At 47.6% G+C, this 18,834-nt stretch overlaps 1 protein-coding gene across 2 annotated transcripts in view; it reads left to right on the plus strand.

Moving 5' to 3' along the window:
* Positions 1 to 18,834, plus strand: part of LOC119966132 (coiled-coil domain-containing protein 126-like) — a 156,999-nt gene that overhangs the window by 111,671 nt on the left and 26,494 nt on the right. For both annotated transcript variants that reach the window (XM_038797394.1, XM_038797393.1), the window contains exons 11-13: positions 3,067 to 3,200; positions 6,163 to 6,312; positions 11,030 to 11,176. In XM_038797394.1, coding sequence (XP_038653322.1) covers positions 3,067 to 3,200; positions 6,163 to 6,312; positions 11,030 to 11,176 — 431 coding nt within the window. The remainder of the gene's footprint in view (positions 1 to 3,066; positions 3,201 to 6,162; positions 6,313 to 11,029; positions 11,177 to 18,834) is intronic.

The following is an 18,834-nucleotide window of genomic DNA, read 5'->3' on the forward strand; positions in this document are numbered from 1 at the left end:
AAGCAAATTAACTTAAACACTATCCCCCTAAACCTCCCCCCCCCCCCCCCCCGGGTTGCTGCTGCTGCTGACCTAGTACCTTATCGTTGAGCCAGAAAGTCGAGGAAAGGCTGCCACCTCCTAAAGAACCCTTGTACCGACCCCCTCAGGGCGAATTTGACCCTCTCCAGCTGAATGAATCCCGCCATGTCATTAATCCAGGTCTCCACGCTCAGAGGTCTCGCATCTTTCCACTGCAGCAAGATCCTCCGCCGGGCTACTAGGGACGCAAAGGCCAAAACATCGGCCTCTTTTGCCTCCTGCACTCCCAGCTCCACCCCAACCCCAAATATCATGAGTCCCAAGCCTGGCTTGACCCTGGATCCCACCACCCTCAACACCGTCCTCGCCACCCCCTTCCAGAACTCCTCCAGTGCCGGGCATGCCCAGAATATATGGCCATGGTTCGCTGGACTCCCCGAACACCTGACGCACCTGTCTTCGCCCCCAAAGAACCTACTCATCCTAGATCCGGACATGTGGGCCCGGTGCAGTACCTTGAACTGGATGAGGCTAAGCCTCGCACATGAAGAGGAGGAGTTCACCCTCTCCAGGGCGTCCGCCCATGTCCCCTCCTCAATCTGCTCCCCCAGCTCCACCTCCCACTTAGCCTTCAGCTCCTCTACCGACGCCTCCCCCACCTCCTGCACTACCTGGTAGATGTCAGACACCTTCCCATCCCCGACCCACACCCCAGAAAGCACCCTATCCCTTACCCCCCACGGGGGCAGCAAAGGGAACCCCTCCACCTGTCGTCTAGCAAACACCTTGACCTGAAGGTACCTGAACATATTCCCTGGAGGGGGAGCTCAAACCTCTCCTCCAGTTCACCAAGTCTTGCGAACCTCCCGTCAATAAACAGGTCTCCCAACTTCCTAATGCCCGCCCTGTGCCACCCCAGGAACCCGCCATCCATGTTCCCTGGCTCAATGAGCGTTTTATTGACAAAACAAACTGGAGCAGAGACAGTGGACACCCCTGTCTCGTTCCCCTGTTTAACCAGAAGCAGCCAGAGTTCAGAGCTTTGTACTAGCAGTGCCAGTGGGAGTCCTATGCAGTTGTTGAATCGAGGAAGCAAACTTGTGGACAAATCCGAACCTCCCAAGAATCGCAAACAGATATTCCCACTCCACTCTTATCAAATGCCTTTTCGGCATCTAGGGAAACAATCACCTCTGGTTCGGGCACCGAAAAGGAGAAAAGGACAACGTTTAGCAGATGACTTATGTTGGTCGACAATTGTTGACCTTTATCAAAGTCTGTATGATCCTCCAAGATCACCTCTGGGAGGCAGGGCTCCAGACACCACGTCAGCACTTTGGCAAGTATCTTAATATCTGCATTTAAGAGTGAGATAGGTCGATAAGACCCACACACTGTTGGGTCTTTTTTTTGAGAATCAAGGAAATAGAGGCATGTGTGAGGCTAGAGGGCAACAAACCCAAGATAAAGAATCATTCAACATATCCAGAATTAAAGCTCCGCGAACTGCTCCGCGAACCTCTTATAAAATTCAATGGAGAAGCCATCTGGGCCAGGGGCTGTATCAGTCTGCATCAACCCAATGCATTTTATAATTTCCTCTGGGCACAACGGGTATTCCAACTCCTCACCTCTCTCTCTCGCTCTCTCTGTCTCTCTCTTCCCCCCCACCACTGCCAGGATGGATAAGATGTCCAGAAAGTCAGCTATGACTGATCCCTGAACCGGAGACTCAGATCTATCAAAAATCCCGATAGAGCAATTCTAAAGCCGCATTAACCTGAGGAGGGGTGGAGACCAGGCTACCGTTTGAGTCGGGTACCTGTACGATCTACCAGGAAGCCGTCTGTCGCTTCTGCTGATAAGCTAAAAGGCAACTGTCCTTCATAAAACATGCTCCACGAGCTTCACAGTTGGCTCACTGCTCTGTTGACAATAACTCTAATTGTGTCTACAGCTTTTTCCTACTTGCTAACGTCTCTGGGGTAGGGGCCATAAGACCATAAGACACGAGCAGAATTAGGAAACTCGGCCCATCGAGTCTGCTCTGCCATTCAATCATGGCTGATATTTTCTCATCCCCATTCTCCTGCCTTCTCCCCATAACCCCTGATCCCCTTATTAATCAAGATTAAGCAAGTATTAGCAAGTTAGTACTGATGGTCCACCTCAAGAATGCAGTCCACCAGCCTCTGTCACTCCGCCCTCGCTGTCTTCACCATGTACCCCTTATATCAGCCCTGCTTGAAACACAATTACATTTTACCTGAATAAAAATTAGAAATCATTCTTCATCTTTTTTAGAGATATCTTGGAACTTTAGGTGCATGGCACATGCTGAGACTATATCATTTAAATTAAACTCATAAAGTTGTAACTCTAAACAAAATATCAAACCCAAGCTTTTGAAAAGGACCTTAGAAATAAAACTTTAGTAAATATATTAAAAGATAATATTTTACTTACTGTATAATACATAATTTTTAATGTCAATTTTTTATGTTCAAGTCATTTTTTTATACTAAAATTTCTATTTACTGAAAACATTCAGAAAATATTTTTACTAATTGTTGTAAAACCCAATATGAATGTGAACTTTGTCATTTATAATGGGAATAGAAAAAGTGACAACAGGAAGTCAAGGAAGCACATGTAAATAACATTTTCATTTTTTAATCTTGTGTGCAATGAATGACACTAATAAACAACACAAATAGTAATTCACATTAATAAACAGTAGCCCAGTTCATTAAGCTTTTGTCACAGGCTGAATGGAAATGAAGATAGCAAGTGAACGTCAGTTTAGCATGGTATGTTTTCTTCAAAACTAAAATGTTGATGTATTACACTGAACGTGATTAACAACAATATAGTTGCCACATTTTTACAACTCAAGCAGACATATGGCATTAGCGAGTCTCAATAAAGGCCTTTCAATCCTTTGGGAAAAATCTGCTTTATAAGTTAGGTAAGTAGGTGTGTTCGTAACCAATCAATATCCTCAAGACTGCTTCATTTATACTGTATTTTACAATGTATTTGCAGCCCATACGCCTGATAACAGTTTTTTGGGCTTTGTGGTGGAGCAGCTTTTGAACAGTAATAATATCACTCTCCTTAATAAAATCCAAAGAACTAATAAAGCTCTGGTTTATGGTAAACTGGCAGACTATTGGAAGGTAAGTGCTGTTTTCTTTTATCCCTCGAGATGTTGATATTTTTGAGACATTTGTAATCCTGAAGAATATATTTCTGCCTAGCCCTAAGGCTAAAAGCTTAGTACTTGTGCTTAAGCAAGGAAATAGAATTAGGGAACTAAAGAAAATAGGATTGGAAGGATCTGCAGGTATTTAACAGAATAATTATTTTCAATTTAGCAACTGCAAACCAGGTTGTGGAATTGTTCGCATATTGGAGTCCCAGTGATGCAGTTGATTATACACTGAGGCTGTATTATCCCCACAGGCCACAGAACCCTGATGTCAAAGTCAAATGAGAGTCAGAAGCTCGCACTCGGAAACTGTCATTGGCTGTGATTTTCCCCACATTAGCCAATTCGTAGCCAGAGGGTGAGCTCTCAAAGCTGGAGAGCCAATAGGAGGCTCTCCGTCGTTGAAGAAGCAAGCAGACTGCCTTTTCATTTTAGTAATAATAATAATAATCGCTTATTGTCACAAGTAGGCTGCAATCAATGAAGTTCCTGTGAAAAGCCCCTGGTCACCATATTCCGGCGCCTGTTCAGGGAGGCTGGTACGGGACTTGAACCCGCGTTGCTGGCATTGTTCTGCTTTACAAGCCAGCTGTTTAGCCCACTGCTAAACCAGCCCCAGCTGGTAAGAAAGAGTGCCTTCATTTTGAGATGCCCTCTCTGCAACATTTTTAAGTTTTAAAGAAAAAGTAGACTGTACATCCAGGCCATCAATATGAAGGGGTAACCCATCCATAGATTGGCCTGTGGCTGCAGGTAAAGTCAGGCAAGCAGGGAGAGCCTCAAGGCCTGTTTGGAACCCTGGCTCCCCTGACTGCCATTAGGAGGCTATGTCCAAATGGGTTGTTCCTCAACACCTCACGGGTGCCTGGAAGCCAACTGGAAAATTCTTGCTGGCTCTGACAATTAGTCTTAATAGGCACTTAAGCAGCCTTAATTATCCATGCTGCCTCCATATTGCCTCTGGGAAAATGGTCTTGGGTTAAGATGGTGCCAGGAAACCAGCACATTGGCCAGTGGTGCAAAATTTCCCACCCGTCCTGGGATTCAGCCTTGGAATTTCTCTCCAGGGTTTTAAATTCAAAATCCACTGCATATTGTGAGATGAAAGTTTCCCCTCTCTCTAGTGCTGAAGGTCCAAAGTGAAATGGGTTTGGAGGTCCAGTTTGGCAGTATTTTGCAGTCTCCATCAGAGAGTTTGCAGGGGAAAAGTTGTGGGAAGTTCCAACTATCGTGGAAGGTAGGAAGTGCTATTCTGAGATTGGAGGCAGGATAAGGAATTGTTTAACCATTCTATATCTGAGCAGGGATCGTATGATGCCAATGCCATTGCAGAACATTCCATGTAATTCAAAAGGTTAATTACATTGTTATGACCTTCAATCCTAGAAGGGTTTTGAAGTAGTCACTGGCACATTTTTTGAACTCTGATCAGTGCCAAAGGAATCTTGGGCACCTTGGGCTGGATTTGCACTCCCAGGGCAGGTTACACAAATCAAGAAATTTCCTGGCTAGGCACACCTATTTAGAACCCTAAATGGTGTGATTTTTGGTGCTGCCGGATGTCGGGCTGACAGTTCTACTTCATCCACCCTTCAAGTGCATTTATAGGCTCTCCAAAGATTTGGAATTCTTACACTGCAAGATAGGGCCCTTACTCCAGTGAAAATCAGGTCTATTTGAACTCCGCGCTGAGTTATTGTTAAGTTCAGGCTGCCCACCTCAGAGTCACATCAGGAGCCTGTTTTGCCACTCCCCTCAGTCCCGCACACCATTTGTAAAGGTCCCCAGACTCTCCACAACTCCACAAACATCTGACCCCCATGCTCCAACATCTGAACACTAAAGGACAATGCGTAAAAAGATTTGTTCTGGTTATCCCCGTTCCCCTGGCCTTATGTTTTGAATTAGTTTTGTATTCTCTGATGGTTTGTACAAACCCAGCACTTCCTGAAATTTGAATAGCTTCACCCTTTAATAGGAGACTCTTGTTGAATTTTCCATTCCACTGCCTAATTGGGACCTTATCATATTATACCCCTTTCTGAATTTCTAGTGGGCTATCCCCTTTAAAGGGGTATATTCATTGGAGCTGGAATTTCCCAGTCCCACAGTTACAAATGTCAGCTACAAAATAGGACCCTCTCATGTAAGACATTTTGACCTTCCTTGTCCTTAAATGCATTTGCGACATATAAATTTATCTGAGATCCTCTCACTTTCTCCCTCCCTCTCTACCATTTTTTAGCCCATGCTAAATCGTCTCAATGCCTCTGGCCACTATCAATATCATTCCTATTTATTAGTTCACAAGTCATGAGTTACTTTTATGACATGTTCCCTATCATTCACAAAAATAATGTGAACAGTAGTTAAATCAGAACAGATCTCTGGAGAATGCCTTGATTGTTCCCTTACCAAGTGCACCATTTTCCTTTTTTTCCTATTGTTGGCGTGTTTTGTAAAACATATTCTTCAGCCATTTGGTAAATCTGTGATCTATTCTATCCACCCTGACCATTTTCTGAGAGAATGTTGTGAAATTGCTTTCTGAATGTACTTACTTAGTAATTTACTTTGTATGTACTGGACATTCCTCATTTTGCTTCCTAGTTACCTCTTTCAAGAATTTTATAGGATATGTTGAGTATTATCTGTTACAGGCATGCCTCTAAAACCATGTTCAAACAACTTTACTATCTTTCTAAATATATTGTACCTTATTTGGAAGTTTATAATGAATTCTATACATAGTGACATTTCTTTAAAATTAAACACACTGAAAAACATTTTGAAGTTATGGCATACCTTTTTCCTAAAAGTTACTGTAATTTATTGAAGCTGTATTAATGCACTTATGTGAAATATCAAAAGCCTATGCTGGCCAAGGTAGAGACTGTTATATTTCTAATTATTTCTCCTTATTTTTACAGGACAAAACATCTTTTCTGGATATTGTCAAAGATTATGCTGAGATCCATGGTACATTTCATAATGAAAATAATGTCATTTTACCCAGTTTTGTGATTAATCATGGAATCCTCAGTGGGCAGGACCTTCATCTCCTGCTAAGAGAGACTAAGGTTTGTCAGATGTTAACAATTTATAGTAAAGTAATTGATTATCACATTAGTGTACACAAATATTTACAAAATATGTACAATCATATTTATATGATTGCTTTCTTGGATCATTTAAGTAAAGACAAAAGTACAATATTTTGAATTTGAAATACTAATCCTCAAGGTCTTTGGCAAACCATGATAAACACACTGACTGGAAACATGCAGAAGAAAAATAGTCTGGGTTAAGGTTTAATATGCATATCTGAGAGGCGTTGAGTCTGAATCAGCACTGAAAATGGAAGTAAAGCTAGTTTCTACATCCCAGAAGACCCAACTGAATGATCTGGAATTTTGTTAACAGACTAAGGATCTATGAATAGCATATATCTTAGGATGAGCTTTACGATAAGAAACAACCATTTTATTATAACCCTCTAAGCATTAATGGTCAGGTGATATTTGGAATACATTTTAGCTCCAGTTCTCTGAACCATGCTCCCTGCCCGCTTGGCTTTCTGTAGGAAATGCAGAATGTGTTACTGACTCTATGTTGTACCATTTAGTTCTGTCTCCTGAAAAGGACATCAAGTGGTGCATTGGGAAACTTCAGGAAAGAGAATCTAGGTTGATTCTGGGGAATCGTTGTTTCAGATTCTGAAGAACGAATCAGAGAGCAAGGTTTTATTGGCGAAGAGAGGATTGAGGAAATACCTAATCAAAGATTTTTAAATGCTGGGAGGAATTGATGACTTAGATGTAAGCAGATTATTTAATTTGGACTGAGTACAGAATGAGAAAACTACTGGGGGCCTGAAAATGCCATCCAAGAAAAACAGCTGATCAAGATGTATAATGTAATATGTCGGTCAGATATTTTGAAGCACGTTCAGTCTACTTTTTGGGGATTGCCAGGGAATTATTTTGCAGAATATTTCCCCAAAAGATATGTGTGATAAACAAATTATAGACTTTGGGTGGAAGAAAAGGGCTTGTTGATCTGAATAATCTTTTCACCTTCCAGACTTTTTTGAAGCCAGCAGAGTACCAGTTTAGTTCAGCTAGCAATACCCACCACTGAATCAGCTAGCTTTGGTATCAAGCACATAACCTAGGATGACTCCAATGCAATATTGAGGGAGTGCTGCATTGCCAGACATCCCTTCCTCAGAGTAAGACTCAATTTGTCTGTTCTATTGGCCTAACTGGATGCTGGACACCCTATGACACTATTCAGAGAGGAGTTGAGACTTTGCGCTGGCTGGCATTCATTCCACCAGCAACACCATTGTAAGAAAATTAGTTGGTGGGATGTCACTTGTACAGAATAGCAGCAAGGTGTCTACGCAACTAAGTCACCACACTTAAAAGTAATTTGCCATTTGTAAAGTAGTTTGAAACATTGCTAGAGGTTTGCCATAGTTGTGCTAAAGTTAGTTTTTCTTTTACACATAATTCAATCCTAATGGCTGGAAAGAATAAACCTCCTGGAAGCCAATTTCGATATTTTTTGTAATAAAAACAATACTTTACAACAGATATTTTGTGGTACTTAACATGAAAAATTGTTTCATGAAATGAACTAAGTGGCACAATGGGATGGCTTCTCCATTCTGGAGACTAAGTGTTCCGTCTCCAGGAACACCAGGAGTTGGGCCTGGGAGCAATTACCTCTTCTTTTCCATGCACGTTTATGTATGCAGTGGAGTTAGAACATAGAACATACAGTGCAGAAGGAGGCCGTTTGGCCCATCGAGTCTGCACCGACCCACTGAAGCCCTCACTTCCACCCTATCCCCGTAATCCAATAACCCCTCCTAAGCTTTTTGGTTACTAAGGACAATTTACCTGCACGTCTTTGGACTGTGGGAGGAAACTGGAGCACCCTGAGGAAACCCATGCAGACACGAGAAGAACGTGCAGACTCCGCACAGACAGTGACCCAGCGGGGTATCGAACCTGGGACCCTCGAGCTGTGAAGCCACAGTGCTATCCACTTGTGCTAGCATGCCGCCCCCCTCCCCCCCCTTCACTTCCTTTGATGTGGAGGGGCTGTCAGTCACATGTTACACTTTTGTCTGAGGCAGCAGATGTTAAGAAAGGGTAAGTGAAATAAAATGAAAATCGCTTATTGTCACAAGTAGGCTTAAAGTGAAGTTACTGTGAAAAGCCCCCCAGTCACCACATTCCGGCACCTGTTCGGGGAGGCTGGTACAGGAATTGAACTGTGCTACTGGCCTGCTTTAAAAGCCAGCGATTTAGCCCTGTCCTAAACCTACTCGTGACAATAAGTGATTTTCATTTTTTCATTTTATTTCACTTACCCTTTCTTAACATCTGCTGCCTCAGACAAAAGTGTAACGTGACTGACAGCCCCTCCACATCAAAGGAAGTGAAGTTCACGGGGTTCTGTCAGAATCCCGGTTTTAGGCTGCCATTTTGAGCTGGCGGGCTGATATACAAAGCAACTCCTGCCCCCCCCCCCCCCCCCCCCCCCCCCCATGCCATTGACAATTAGGGGCATCCTCTCCCGCCAGCATGGTAATAACAGGCCATTCCCTCATAGCACGCTCCCATCAGACGCTCCCATCAGATGCTCCCATCAGACGCCCCCATCATGCACCCCCATCAGACGTCCCCATCATCAGTTCCCCATCAGACCCCTCTAATGTACCCCCCAACAGAGACCCCCCCCATCAGACCTTCCTCATCAAATCCCCCCATATCAGACACCCCATCAGACCTCCAACAGACTTCCCAAACAGAGAGGCTGAAGAGCAGTTCAGGCAGTAGCGTGAAATTTCATTGCATTCTCACTTAGAGGCTGGTTTAGCACAGCGCTAAATCGCTGGCTTTTAAAGCAGGCCAGCAGCACAGTTCAATTCCCGTACCAGCCTCCCCGAACAGGCGCCGGAATGTGGCGACTAGGGGTTTTTCACAGTAACTTCATTTGAAGCCTACTTGTGACAATAAGCGATTTTCATTTTTCATTTCATTTCACTTACCCTTTCTTAACATCTGCTGCCTCAGACAAAAGTGTAACATGTGACTGACAGCCCCTCCACATCAAAGGAAGTAAAGTGCAGCACTTTGTTATTTTAATGTGGTGAGGGATTGTCAATCATCGCAAACATTGTGGTTAGCATTAAAGCAGGATAATGGCGATTCATTCAAGTGTGAAGGGAAATACCAACAAACAATCCAAGCAGCTGTCTCTGGAATAATAAAACTGTCAATCAGTGGCTAGTGCAATGTATTACTGTGTGAAATTGAATGGAAGATTTGCATTTCAACGGTGATGAAGGGATTTCAAGCCCTTTGAAGTATATTGGCTTTCAAGAAAGCTGCTGATATGAGTAACAGCTGCTGCTTTAAACGCTTTTTCTGAGGCAATAGATATTAGGAAAGGGTAAGTGAGGATGCAGAGACTTTTCCCCCTGAACTGCTATTCAGCTTTCAGACAGGGGTCTCTGATTGGGCTCTCTGATACGGGGGTCACTTTTGGGGGTCCAATGGGGTGGTCTCTGATGAGGGACGTCTGATGGGGGGGCTCTGTTCTGTGTCTGGTAAGGGGGGGTCTCTGTTGGGGGTCTGATGGGGAATGTCTCTTGGGTCTCTGTTCGGATTCTGATGGGGGGGCTGGGTGCAGTATTTGCATTGTGGGGGGGAGAGGACCCATTGATTGACCTTGGAGGGCACCTCTGTTATCTCCTTGACTCACCACAAGATCCACTACATCAGGATGATGCTTGAAAATACCTGCACCAATCCACACGAGTCCTGGCTGAGAGGCCTGGAGCATCATGGGGACCTGGAGAATCGTACTTCCAGCCTGTTAATCGGGTGAGCACAGGGCGGTGTAGTTCGCTGCCAAAACCGGCGGGGGACCGGAGCATCGGAAAGAGACCGGTTCCTGGTGCTGATCCCGTTTTTAGCCTCACACTTGATTCTCTACTGGATCGGGAACCCCACTAATTGTCACTTCTACACAACAAGAAATTGCCAAACAGTTTTCCTGAACATGGTTCACCTTCATTCTGTCAGGCCTGGTTTTGTCTCCACAGTGATCATTGCTGCCTCGGAGGAGGGGGAGCTCCTGACCCCAACTACTTGTTCCGGGTCACAACCCACAGTTTGGGAACCCCTGACTTACTGCTTGAATTAACTGAGGATTAATTTATTAAATTGTATGTGTTGAAGGAACAGAATATTTGCCTCTCCAAAGTTTAGCATGCTTGAAGACTACTGTTTATTTGGAAATATTCTGCAGAGATTAAAATGTTAATGATTGTAGAAACTCAGCATTCATCCCATATCAAGGGACAGTCTAACCCCTGTAGCTCAAGGCAAACATTTAAAATCATCGTTGGCTCCTTGATGTTTCATCAATTCCCTAAAGGTGATCAATGTCTCATTGATTGCTATTGGGATATTATATTCTGGTCTCCATATATAACCATTGTACAGCAGACGCAACTGCTTTTCAATGAGGCTAGGAAAAAGCAGAAATGATTACCACTTATAAATCCCCCCCCGCACTGCACACAAACCATCACCAAACCCCGCACCCTTCACATCACCGTCCATGTGTTGTGCTCACCGCATGCCCAAAAGAGAGCACTTTCAATTGGAGATCTTAAATCAATGCAACTTAATAAGATAAAGCGTATGATTTGTTAATATGCTGAAAGTAATAAGTGAAGTATTAATTTGTAAAATACTTATTTTCATCCTTTAGATTTTTGTGGGATTAGGATTTCCTTATGAAGGCCCTGCACCTCTAGAAGCAATAGCAAATGGCTGCATATTTCTGAATCCAAGATTTAACCCTCCAAAGAGCAGAAAAAACACAGATTTCTTTCAGGGGAAACCAACTTTCAGAGAGGTATTGTATACAAAATATTCATCATTTAGTTTGCATTGTAGAGTTTTTGAATTAGAATTTAATTTTAATTTATAATTATAAAGTGTTAACTGTACTGCTGTGTGAAAATGTGTTTCAAGATTATTTTGCCATCAAAGGTGAGGACATGTTATTTCCAAACAAGGAGTAGTCAGTACAATTGTTTTTGGGACAAACAGGGTGGGAATGGGAATAATGGAACTAAAGATTGGGGAGGGAAGAGGAGTAGCGGATCAAGGTGATACAGAGAAGATGGGGAGAGGAAGGTAATGTTGAGGAAGGGGAATTCTATTCAGGGGAAAATTGAGAGGTGAACATTGGAGGAAGTGAAATACAGTCAAATAGGGAGGAGTGGTTGTGAATGAGAAATTAAGGTGCTGGGGCCATAATCTTACTCAGTTGGAAGGATCTTTTTTTTAAAGTATTTTTATTGGGTTTTCACAGTTCGCAAAGTACATATTGTATAACCACACAAGAATGAAAAAATAAACAAGAAAAGAAGACAAACAGAAATCAGCACATATATTTACAGGCCCTTGACTTCCCTCCCGCTGTGGCTGTAGTCTCCTTTTAGCCGACCTACATCTGTTATAGTCCCAGTGTGGCCAGAGCACATTTTTACCGGTGTCTATTTACAGTTTAATATGGGCTTGTGCTCACCCTCAGGCCAGTCCTCTGCGACTTTGTCCGTTGAGTCTCTAATTTTCTTTGTGAGTCTTCACTCCCCCCCCGCCCCACCCCCCGCCATTCGCCCTCCCCTCCCTATTCATAGAATTTACAGTGCAGAAGGAGGCCATTCGGCACATCGAGTCTTACTGGCTCTTGGAAAGAGTATCTCACTTAAGTCCCTGCCTCCAGCCGATCCCCGTAACCCAGTAACCCCACCCAACCTTTTTGGACACTTAAGGGCAATTCAATTTATCATGACCAATCCACTTAACCTGCACATTGTTGGACTATGGGAGGAAAACTGAGCACCCGGAAGAAACCCACGCAGTCACGGGGAGAACTTTTCCTCTCCTTTTTCTCTCCTTTTTCTCTTTGTCCTGTGGGTCGTTTGAATCTACCCCGTCCGCCCCCCTCACACATCCCCAACCCCCTCCTCACCCCTCCCTTACCCTACTGGTTGCTGGCTACGAACAGATCTTGGAACAAGTTGGTGAACGGCTTCCGCATCCTGTGGAAACCCTCTTCCGGGGCGGGATTCTCCGACCCTTGTTACTCGTTCTGGGTGAGTGTGCTTTACACTTAATTGGCTCTGTTTATTACTTAGCTCTAGAGTCGCCAGGTATCGTTATGATACCGCCACAAGATTCAAGTTCAAGTTCAGATCAATGACTCAATACACCAGTTAGTAAGTTCAAACAAGACACCTTTATTATTACACAGTTATTTACTACTCATGCATATAACACTAAGACTAAACTATTCGTACCACTAACAGGCCAATACTTATCTGGAATAAGGGAACTGCCGGATCAGGGAACAATGCCCTCTTGCTTTGTCCTGGATCCGCAGGCTTCCAGTTGGTGTGGACTAAAGGGGTCAGGAGTGTCTACTCGTAGCATGCGTTGTATGACACTTACTTGTCGGTGTAGCAATTGGCCTGGCCTCTCTTTCTCACGTTTACGGTCCTGGAGAGTTGCTGCACAGGTGTTCTGCTGGGAGGGCCGGCTGAGAGAACGGAATGCTGGCTGAGAGAGGCTGGCTAGGAGAGCGAGCTGGGACGGGGTCTCTGTCTTATACTGTTTTGGGTTTTGCGCCCTCTATAAACTTGCAATCGATTGGGTCTCTTCCCAATCGATTGATTTGAATTTCCCCAATAACGGGGCTGTTCCTCGATCACTGGGTGGTTCTTTCCACCTTATTTGTGTCCTTTGTTTCAGACTCCACTGGCGCCGGGATGTCTGACCTTCTATAGAATGTTTCAATCTCTTCTAATTGTTTTGTCCATTGTGCCTGGGAATCGCCGGGAATCGCTCACTTAATATGCGCAGCTTGTTAGTTACAATGCTGTCTGGTTTCTTTAGCAGCCAGAATACACAGGGGATTCTGCAAACTGCTTGTCTCTTTGCCACTGTCCATTTTTCCCTGTAACCTTTGCGTTCTTCCATTTTGTGTGAGGAAGTGGCCAACCCAGGTGGCTACACCCCCCGCCGGGTCGGAGAATCGCCGGGGGCCTGCGTCAATCCTGCCCCCACCGTGTCCCGATTTCGCCACCAGAGATTCGGCTGGGGCGGGAATTGTGCCGCACCGGTCGGCGCCCCCCCCCCCCCCCCCCCCGGCAATTCTCCGGCCTGTGATTGGCCGAAGTCCCGCCACTGTCCAGCCTCTCCCGCCGGCGGGAATCAAAACACCTACCTGACGGCGGGGCTGGTGGCGCGGGCGGGCTCCGGGGTCCTGTGGGGGGGTACGCAGGGTAATCTGGCCTCGGAGCGGTGCCCCCACGGTGGCCTAGCCCGCGATCGGGGCCCACCGATCGGCGGGCGGGCATGTGCCATGGGGGCACTCTTTTCCTTCCTCCTTCACCATGGTCTTCACCATGGCGGAGGCGGAAGTGACCCCCTCCCCTGCGCATGCGCGGGGATGATGGAGCCAAGAGTTGCAGTGTTCCCGCCGCGCCCATCAGCCGCAAATGCCATTTAATATTAGAACCACTGCATAATCAGCCATGCAGTCTTCTGACCATAGAGGCAACAATGAGCAGGTCAGCGCACACCGCATGTACACTTAGTGCCAAGCGCCCTGAACATATGCTTTTGACACAAAATCACAAAATCTATCATTTTCCAGCCAGCAAGGCAAGCAAGAGGACTGTTCTGTTACAAGAAAGAGATGGTCAGAGACACAAGTGGCAGTGTACCTAATGACCAGGATCTCGCATCAGAATCTGCTGGAGAGAGCTGTACTGGAGAGTCCACAGCAGAACAGAGCAGTGCTAGTGTCAGCACTATTAGTGTATAGATCTCCAGGGCTCTGGTGAACTGCCTACAAAGAATAAACTTAAATCAGCAACATAGTCCAAAGATGATTTCTTGAGGTATTATTTTGTTCATTTTGCCAGTGCAAATGAGGATGCAAAGTTTGTGTGTGTTTTGTACAGGTAAGTACTGACGAATGAGAGTTTAAACCCCTCAAAACTGCAAAGGCATCTGAAGACTAAGCATGATCAGCTGAAGAACAAATCTCTTGATTTTTTTCAAAGAATGCAGCGAGAACTGAAATCATCAACTGAAGTCCTTAGAAAGGATGTAACATTGAATGACAAAGCACAATTAGCCTCTTACATGGTAGCTGACCGCATAGCTAAAGAGAAAATGCCCCACACTGTTGCAGAGAGATTAATTCTCCCTGCAGCATTAGACATGGTCACATGGTCCGTGATGTGAGATCAGCTGAAAAACTGAAATGCATCCCACTTACTGATAACACAGTGGCTCACTGAATTTGTGATTTTGCTGAGAATTTAGAAGTACAGCTTGGGCAGAATCCTCCGCTCCCCACGCGGCCTGGGAGAATCGCGGGAGGGCCCCCCGACATTTTTTACGCCCCCCCTGGCACCCCCCGCGATTCTCTCCCCCCCCCCCCCCCCCCCCCCCCAGGCTCGGAAAAATCGCTACTCGCCGTTTTTCACAGCGAACGCCGACTCTCCGAGCCTGATGGGCCGAGCGGCCGGCCCTTCATGCCCGTTTCAACACGGCAGCAACCACACCTGGTCGCTGCATTCGTGAAACGGATGCCAGATGCCCGTTTGGGGCATCTAGGGGCCCGATTGGGACGGGAGCACCGTGACTGTGCTCAGGAGGGGACAGGCCCGCAATTGGTGCCCAGCGTCCAAAACGGACGCACTCTTTCCCCTCCGCCGCCCGGCAAGATCAAGCCGCCACGTCTTGTCGGGTGGCTGAGGAGAAAGACGGCCCCCGCGTATGCACGGGTTTGTGCCGTCTGCGCAATGAAGTCATCCACGCATGCGCGGGTTGGAACCGGCAACCAATGACTTCACAAATGCGCCGGATACGCGTCATTCTCGGCGCGACGAGGTCGCTGCTGAGAAAGACGGAGGCCGCTCCTAGCCCTCCGGGTGGGGGTGAATTAGGTGCGGGGAGTGGGCTTCAAGGCCGTCATGAACCTCGGCCGAGTTCACGACGGCCTTCACGAATTCGGCCCCCTGCGGAGAATTCCGCCCCTTATTTCTCATTTAAAGTCAGCACAAAAGTTCTCAATACAACTGGATGAAAGTACCGAGGCGGAATCTCCATTGGCTGTCGGCAAAATCACGGAATGCGATTGGCAGGAGAATAGGTGCCAACGCTAAAATCGCGGCGGGCGTCAATTTGACGCCAAACTGCAATTCTCCGTCACCTCAGCAGTGGCGCCAATGCGGTCCGGAATGCACGTACAGTAAACATCGTTTGCAAATCATTAGCAGGCCCGACCCGGTATTCTCCAGGGCCTCCGCAATGCTCTGCCTCCGATGGGCCGAGTTCCCGGCAGTGCAGTTCACTTGTGCTTTTAAAAATAATGAAATTGTGTTGTGGCTGCTGAGGGAGAGAGGGGGGGGGGGAGTGATTCTCCACTCCGTGGACCAAGTGCCCGCGCCGTGGTGAACGCTGCTTTTCATGACGGCGCGAACAGGGCCCGGGCACGACCTATTCTGGCCCCCATAGGGAGCCAGCACGGCGCTGGAGCGCTTCACACCACTCCAGCATCTTTACGTGGCGCCAGATGGGCGCTGCGCCAACCCGCGCATGCGCAGTTGGGGCAGCTCAATCCTGCGCATGTGCAGTTGGGCTGCGCCATCCTGCGCATGCGCGGGGAACATCTTACGCGCGCCGGCCCCGGCGCAATATGGCGTGGGTGTTTAGGGGCCGACCACGGCGGAATGTAGGCGGGGGGGGAGACGCCGGCCCGCCGATCGGTGGGCTCCGATCGCGGGCCAGACCACTTCGGAGGCCCCCCCCAACGGGCCGCCCCCCAAGCGTTCCTGCAGAGTTCCCGCTGGCAGCGACCAGGAGTGGACGGCGCCGGCGGGACCCTGTCGACTCGGAGCGGCCGCTCGGCCCATCCAGGTTGGAGAATCGGCATTCGCCGTTTGTGGCGATTCTCCGAGCAGCCCGGCGCGATTCGCGCGGCGCTGGTTTCAGGGGGGTGGGAGAATCGCATGTGGGGGTCGGGGTGGCGTGGCACGATTCGCGTGGCGCCCCGGCGATTCTCCCTCCTGGCGGGGGGGGGGGGAGAATACCGCCCAGGAGGTACGGAAAGTACAACATCGCCATAGTTTGCTGACAGTTGTGCCACTGGCTGGGAAGCTTCTGCCAGTGCCGGCGGGGAGTAGCGTGGGGTGGCCAGGAGGTGGGCTATGAGCTGGATGGGCATGGAACACCATTGCTGCAGCCGGCAAGGCAGATATGCAGCTGCACATGTCGCTAATTGCCCACTATGAGCTTAGGGCCACGGGTCGTATAGGTGTCCCCCAACGTGGCCCTTGGCCCCAGCCAACCCATCAGCTTTTTGGGCATGCTCCAACACAACCAGTGCCATCTCATTAGCTGGGATGAGTGTATGTGGGGAGTGTATTGTGTATATGCAGCTGCAGCTTGTAGGCCTCCCGAGTGTCAATCACAGACCCGGCGAATCCTGCAGTGTTTTTCATTGGATTTGATTGTCATCCACATGGCGCCGGTGCTAGCTCCTCCACAGCTGCTGAATCGATCCAGGTTCAGTTCCAGTTTTTCTGTTGTGAAATTCCATGAATTATGCGTCGCCGTCAAGACTCAGAAGTGGAGAATCTCAACCCTGATGTTTCAGATTATGTAAACTTGCTGGTTTATGATATGTTTGGCACAATGAATTTGTTGAGGATTTGCTATGCTGCTTGACATTACCAACCAGCATGACTGGCGCTCATGCCTTTGAACCATTGAATAGTTACCTGGTTGGAAAGTGCGGTCTCAACTGGGTTCATTGCAGAGGAATCACAAGCGATGGAGGACCCACATTACTGGGAAAAACAGTAGAGTTATACAGTAACAAGGATTAAGAAGCCAGCTGGTCAGGGCTTGTTTGGAATCATTGCTCTATTCATTGTGAGGCATTAGCATCAAAAGGAATTCCAGGCGGTGATAAAAATAGAATTCCAAGTGGTGGCGAAGGAGGTGGTGATGGAGGTGATGGCTCTGGATGCAGAGGTGAAGAGGTTGGTGGCGGCCGAGGGGAACTTGAAGGGGAAGGTCGAGGACCAAGAGAACAGGTCTCGACGACAAAATGTCCGTATTGTGGGGTTGCTGGAGGGCATTGAGGGCAGGGACCGGCGTGTTTGGCGCGGCGACAGTCGGGAGTTGCTCTACGCAATCGGCCCGCCGATTCTCGGCCTGGGATGAGGCCGCGTAGTAAAAATGCCGAGTCCCGCCGGCGCCGTCCACACCTGCTCTTAGCCGGCGGGAACTCGACGTGGAAGGGTCTGGAGGTGGCCTGTGGGGGGAGAGGGGGGGTCTGACCCCGGGGCGGGGGGCTCTGATGTGGCCAGGCCCGCAATCAGGGCCCACCGATTGGCGGGCCGGCCTCTCTGGTTGGCAGCCTCTTGCACCATGTTGCGTCGGGGCCGGCACGTTGAAGGAAGCCACTGCGCATGTGCGCGTTGGCGCCGGTGCCACTGCGCATGCGCGGATCCCTCGCCGCCCACTTCACATCAGGATCAGCAGCTGAAGCGCTGTGAACCGCTCCACTGCCGTGCTGGCCCCTGTTGGGGCCACAATTGCTGACCCTGAGGCCGTGTTGACGCCATCGTGAAATGCGACGGCGTTTCCGACGGCGTCAACACTTAGCCTCAGGATCACAGAATCCCGCCCTGTGTTCTGATATAGGGGCTGAGCACACACATTTATTGTTCCACACAGAGGTACTTTGGCTGTCAAGGGATCGGGTGCTTGGCAGAATTTACAAACTGAAGTGTGAAATCCAAGCTTTCCTCCTTGAGAACTCGTCCCCTCTGGCTGATTCACCTGGATGCTAACTATATCTTACCTTGCAGACATCTTTTCAATTCTAAGTGAACTGAACCTCAAATTGCAAGGGGAGGATGATAATTGCTTTTGGCACTGTGAAGAAATAGATGTTTTCCAAAAGTCATTGAAAGTCCGGCAAGTGCGAGTGCAAAGCCAAAACTACTACATGTTCCTCACACTGCTACAACACAGCAAAGAAAACAATGTTACTAAGGGATCTCAATAGGCTGGCACGCTTTATTCAGCCGCATCTGGCTGCGCTGATCAACGGTTTTTGGTGCTACGTTTCAGAGGAGAAGTGCTCAGGACTCCTGATGGGCAAGTGATGTCTGGCACATGAGCAGACTGTGAGGTTGGTGTTGTGGTGGGTAGGAGATGTGATGAGCAGTTGCGCTCACTGATGGCCGACATGGGGGTCATTAAACATCTTCTGGCACGGCTGCCACGTCTTTGGGACCAGACTCAGGAGACTGACCTCCCTGACCATCTTCAGGAGGAGGGTCCTTGAAGGCCTGCTTAACGCTTACACCACAGCCCCTCCCCGAGTGGAACATGGTCTCTCTCTCTCTCTCTCTCTTTCTCCATCAGTCCTCCATCATGACTAAACGTCGGATATCTGTACTGTTGAGTCCTCTC

The sequence above is a fragment of the Scyliorhinus canicula genome, chromosome 5 (genome assembly GCF_902713615.1).
Source record: "Scyliorhinus canicula chromosome 5, sScyCan1.1, whole genome shotgun sequence".
Taxonomy (NCBI): domain Eukaryota; kingdom Metazoa; phylum Chordata; class Chondrichthyes; order Carcharhiniformes; family Scyliorhinidae; genus Scyliorhinus; species Scyliorhinus canicula.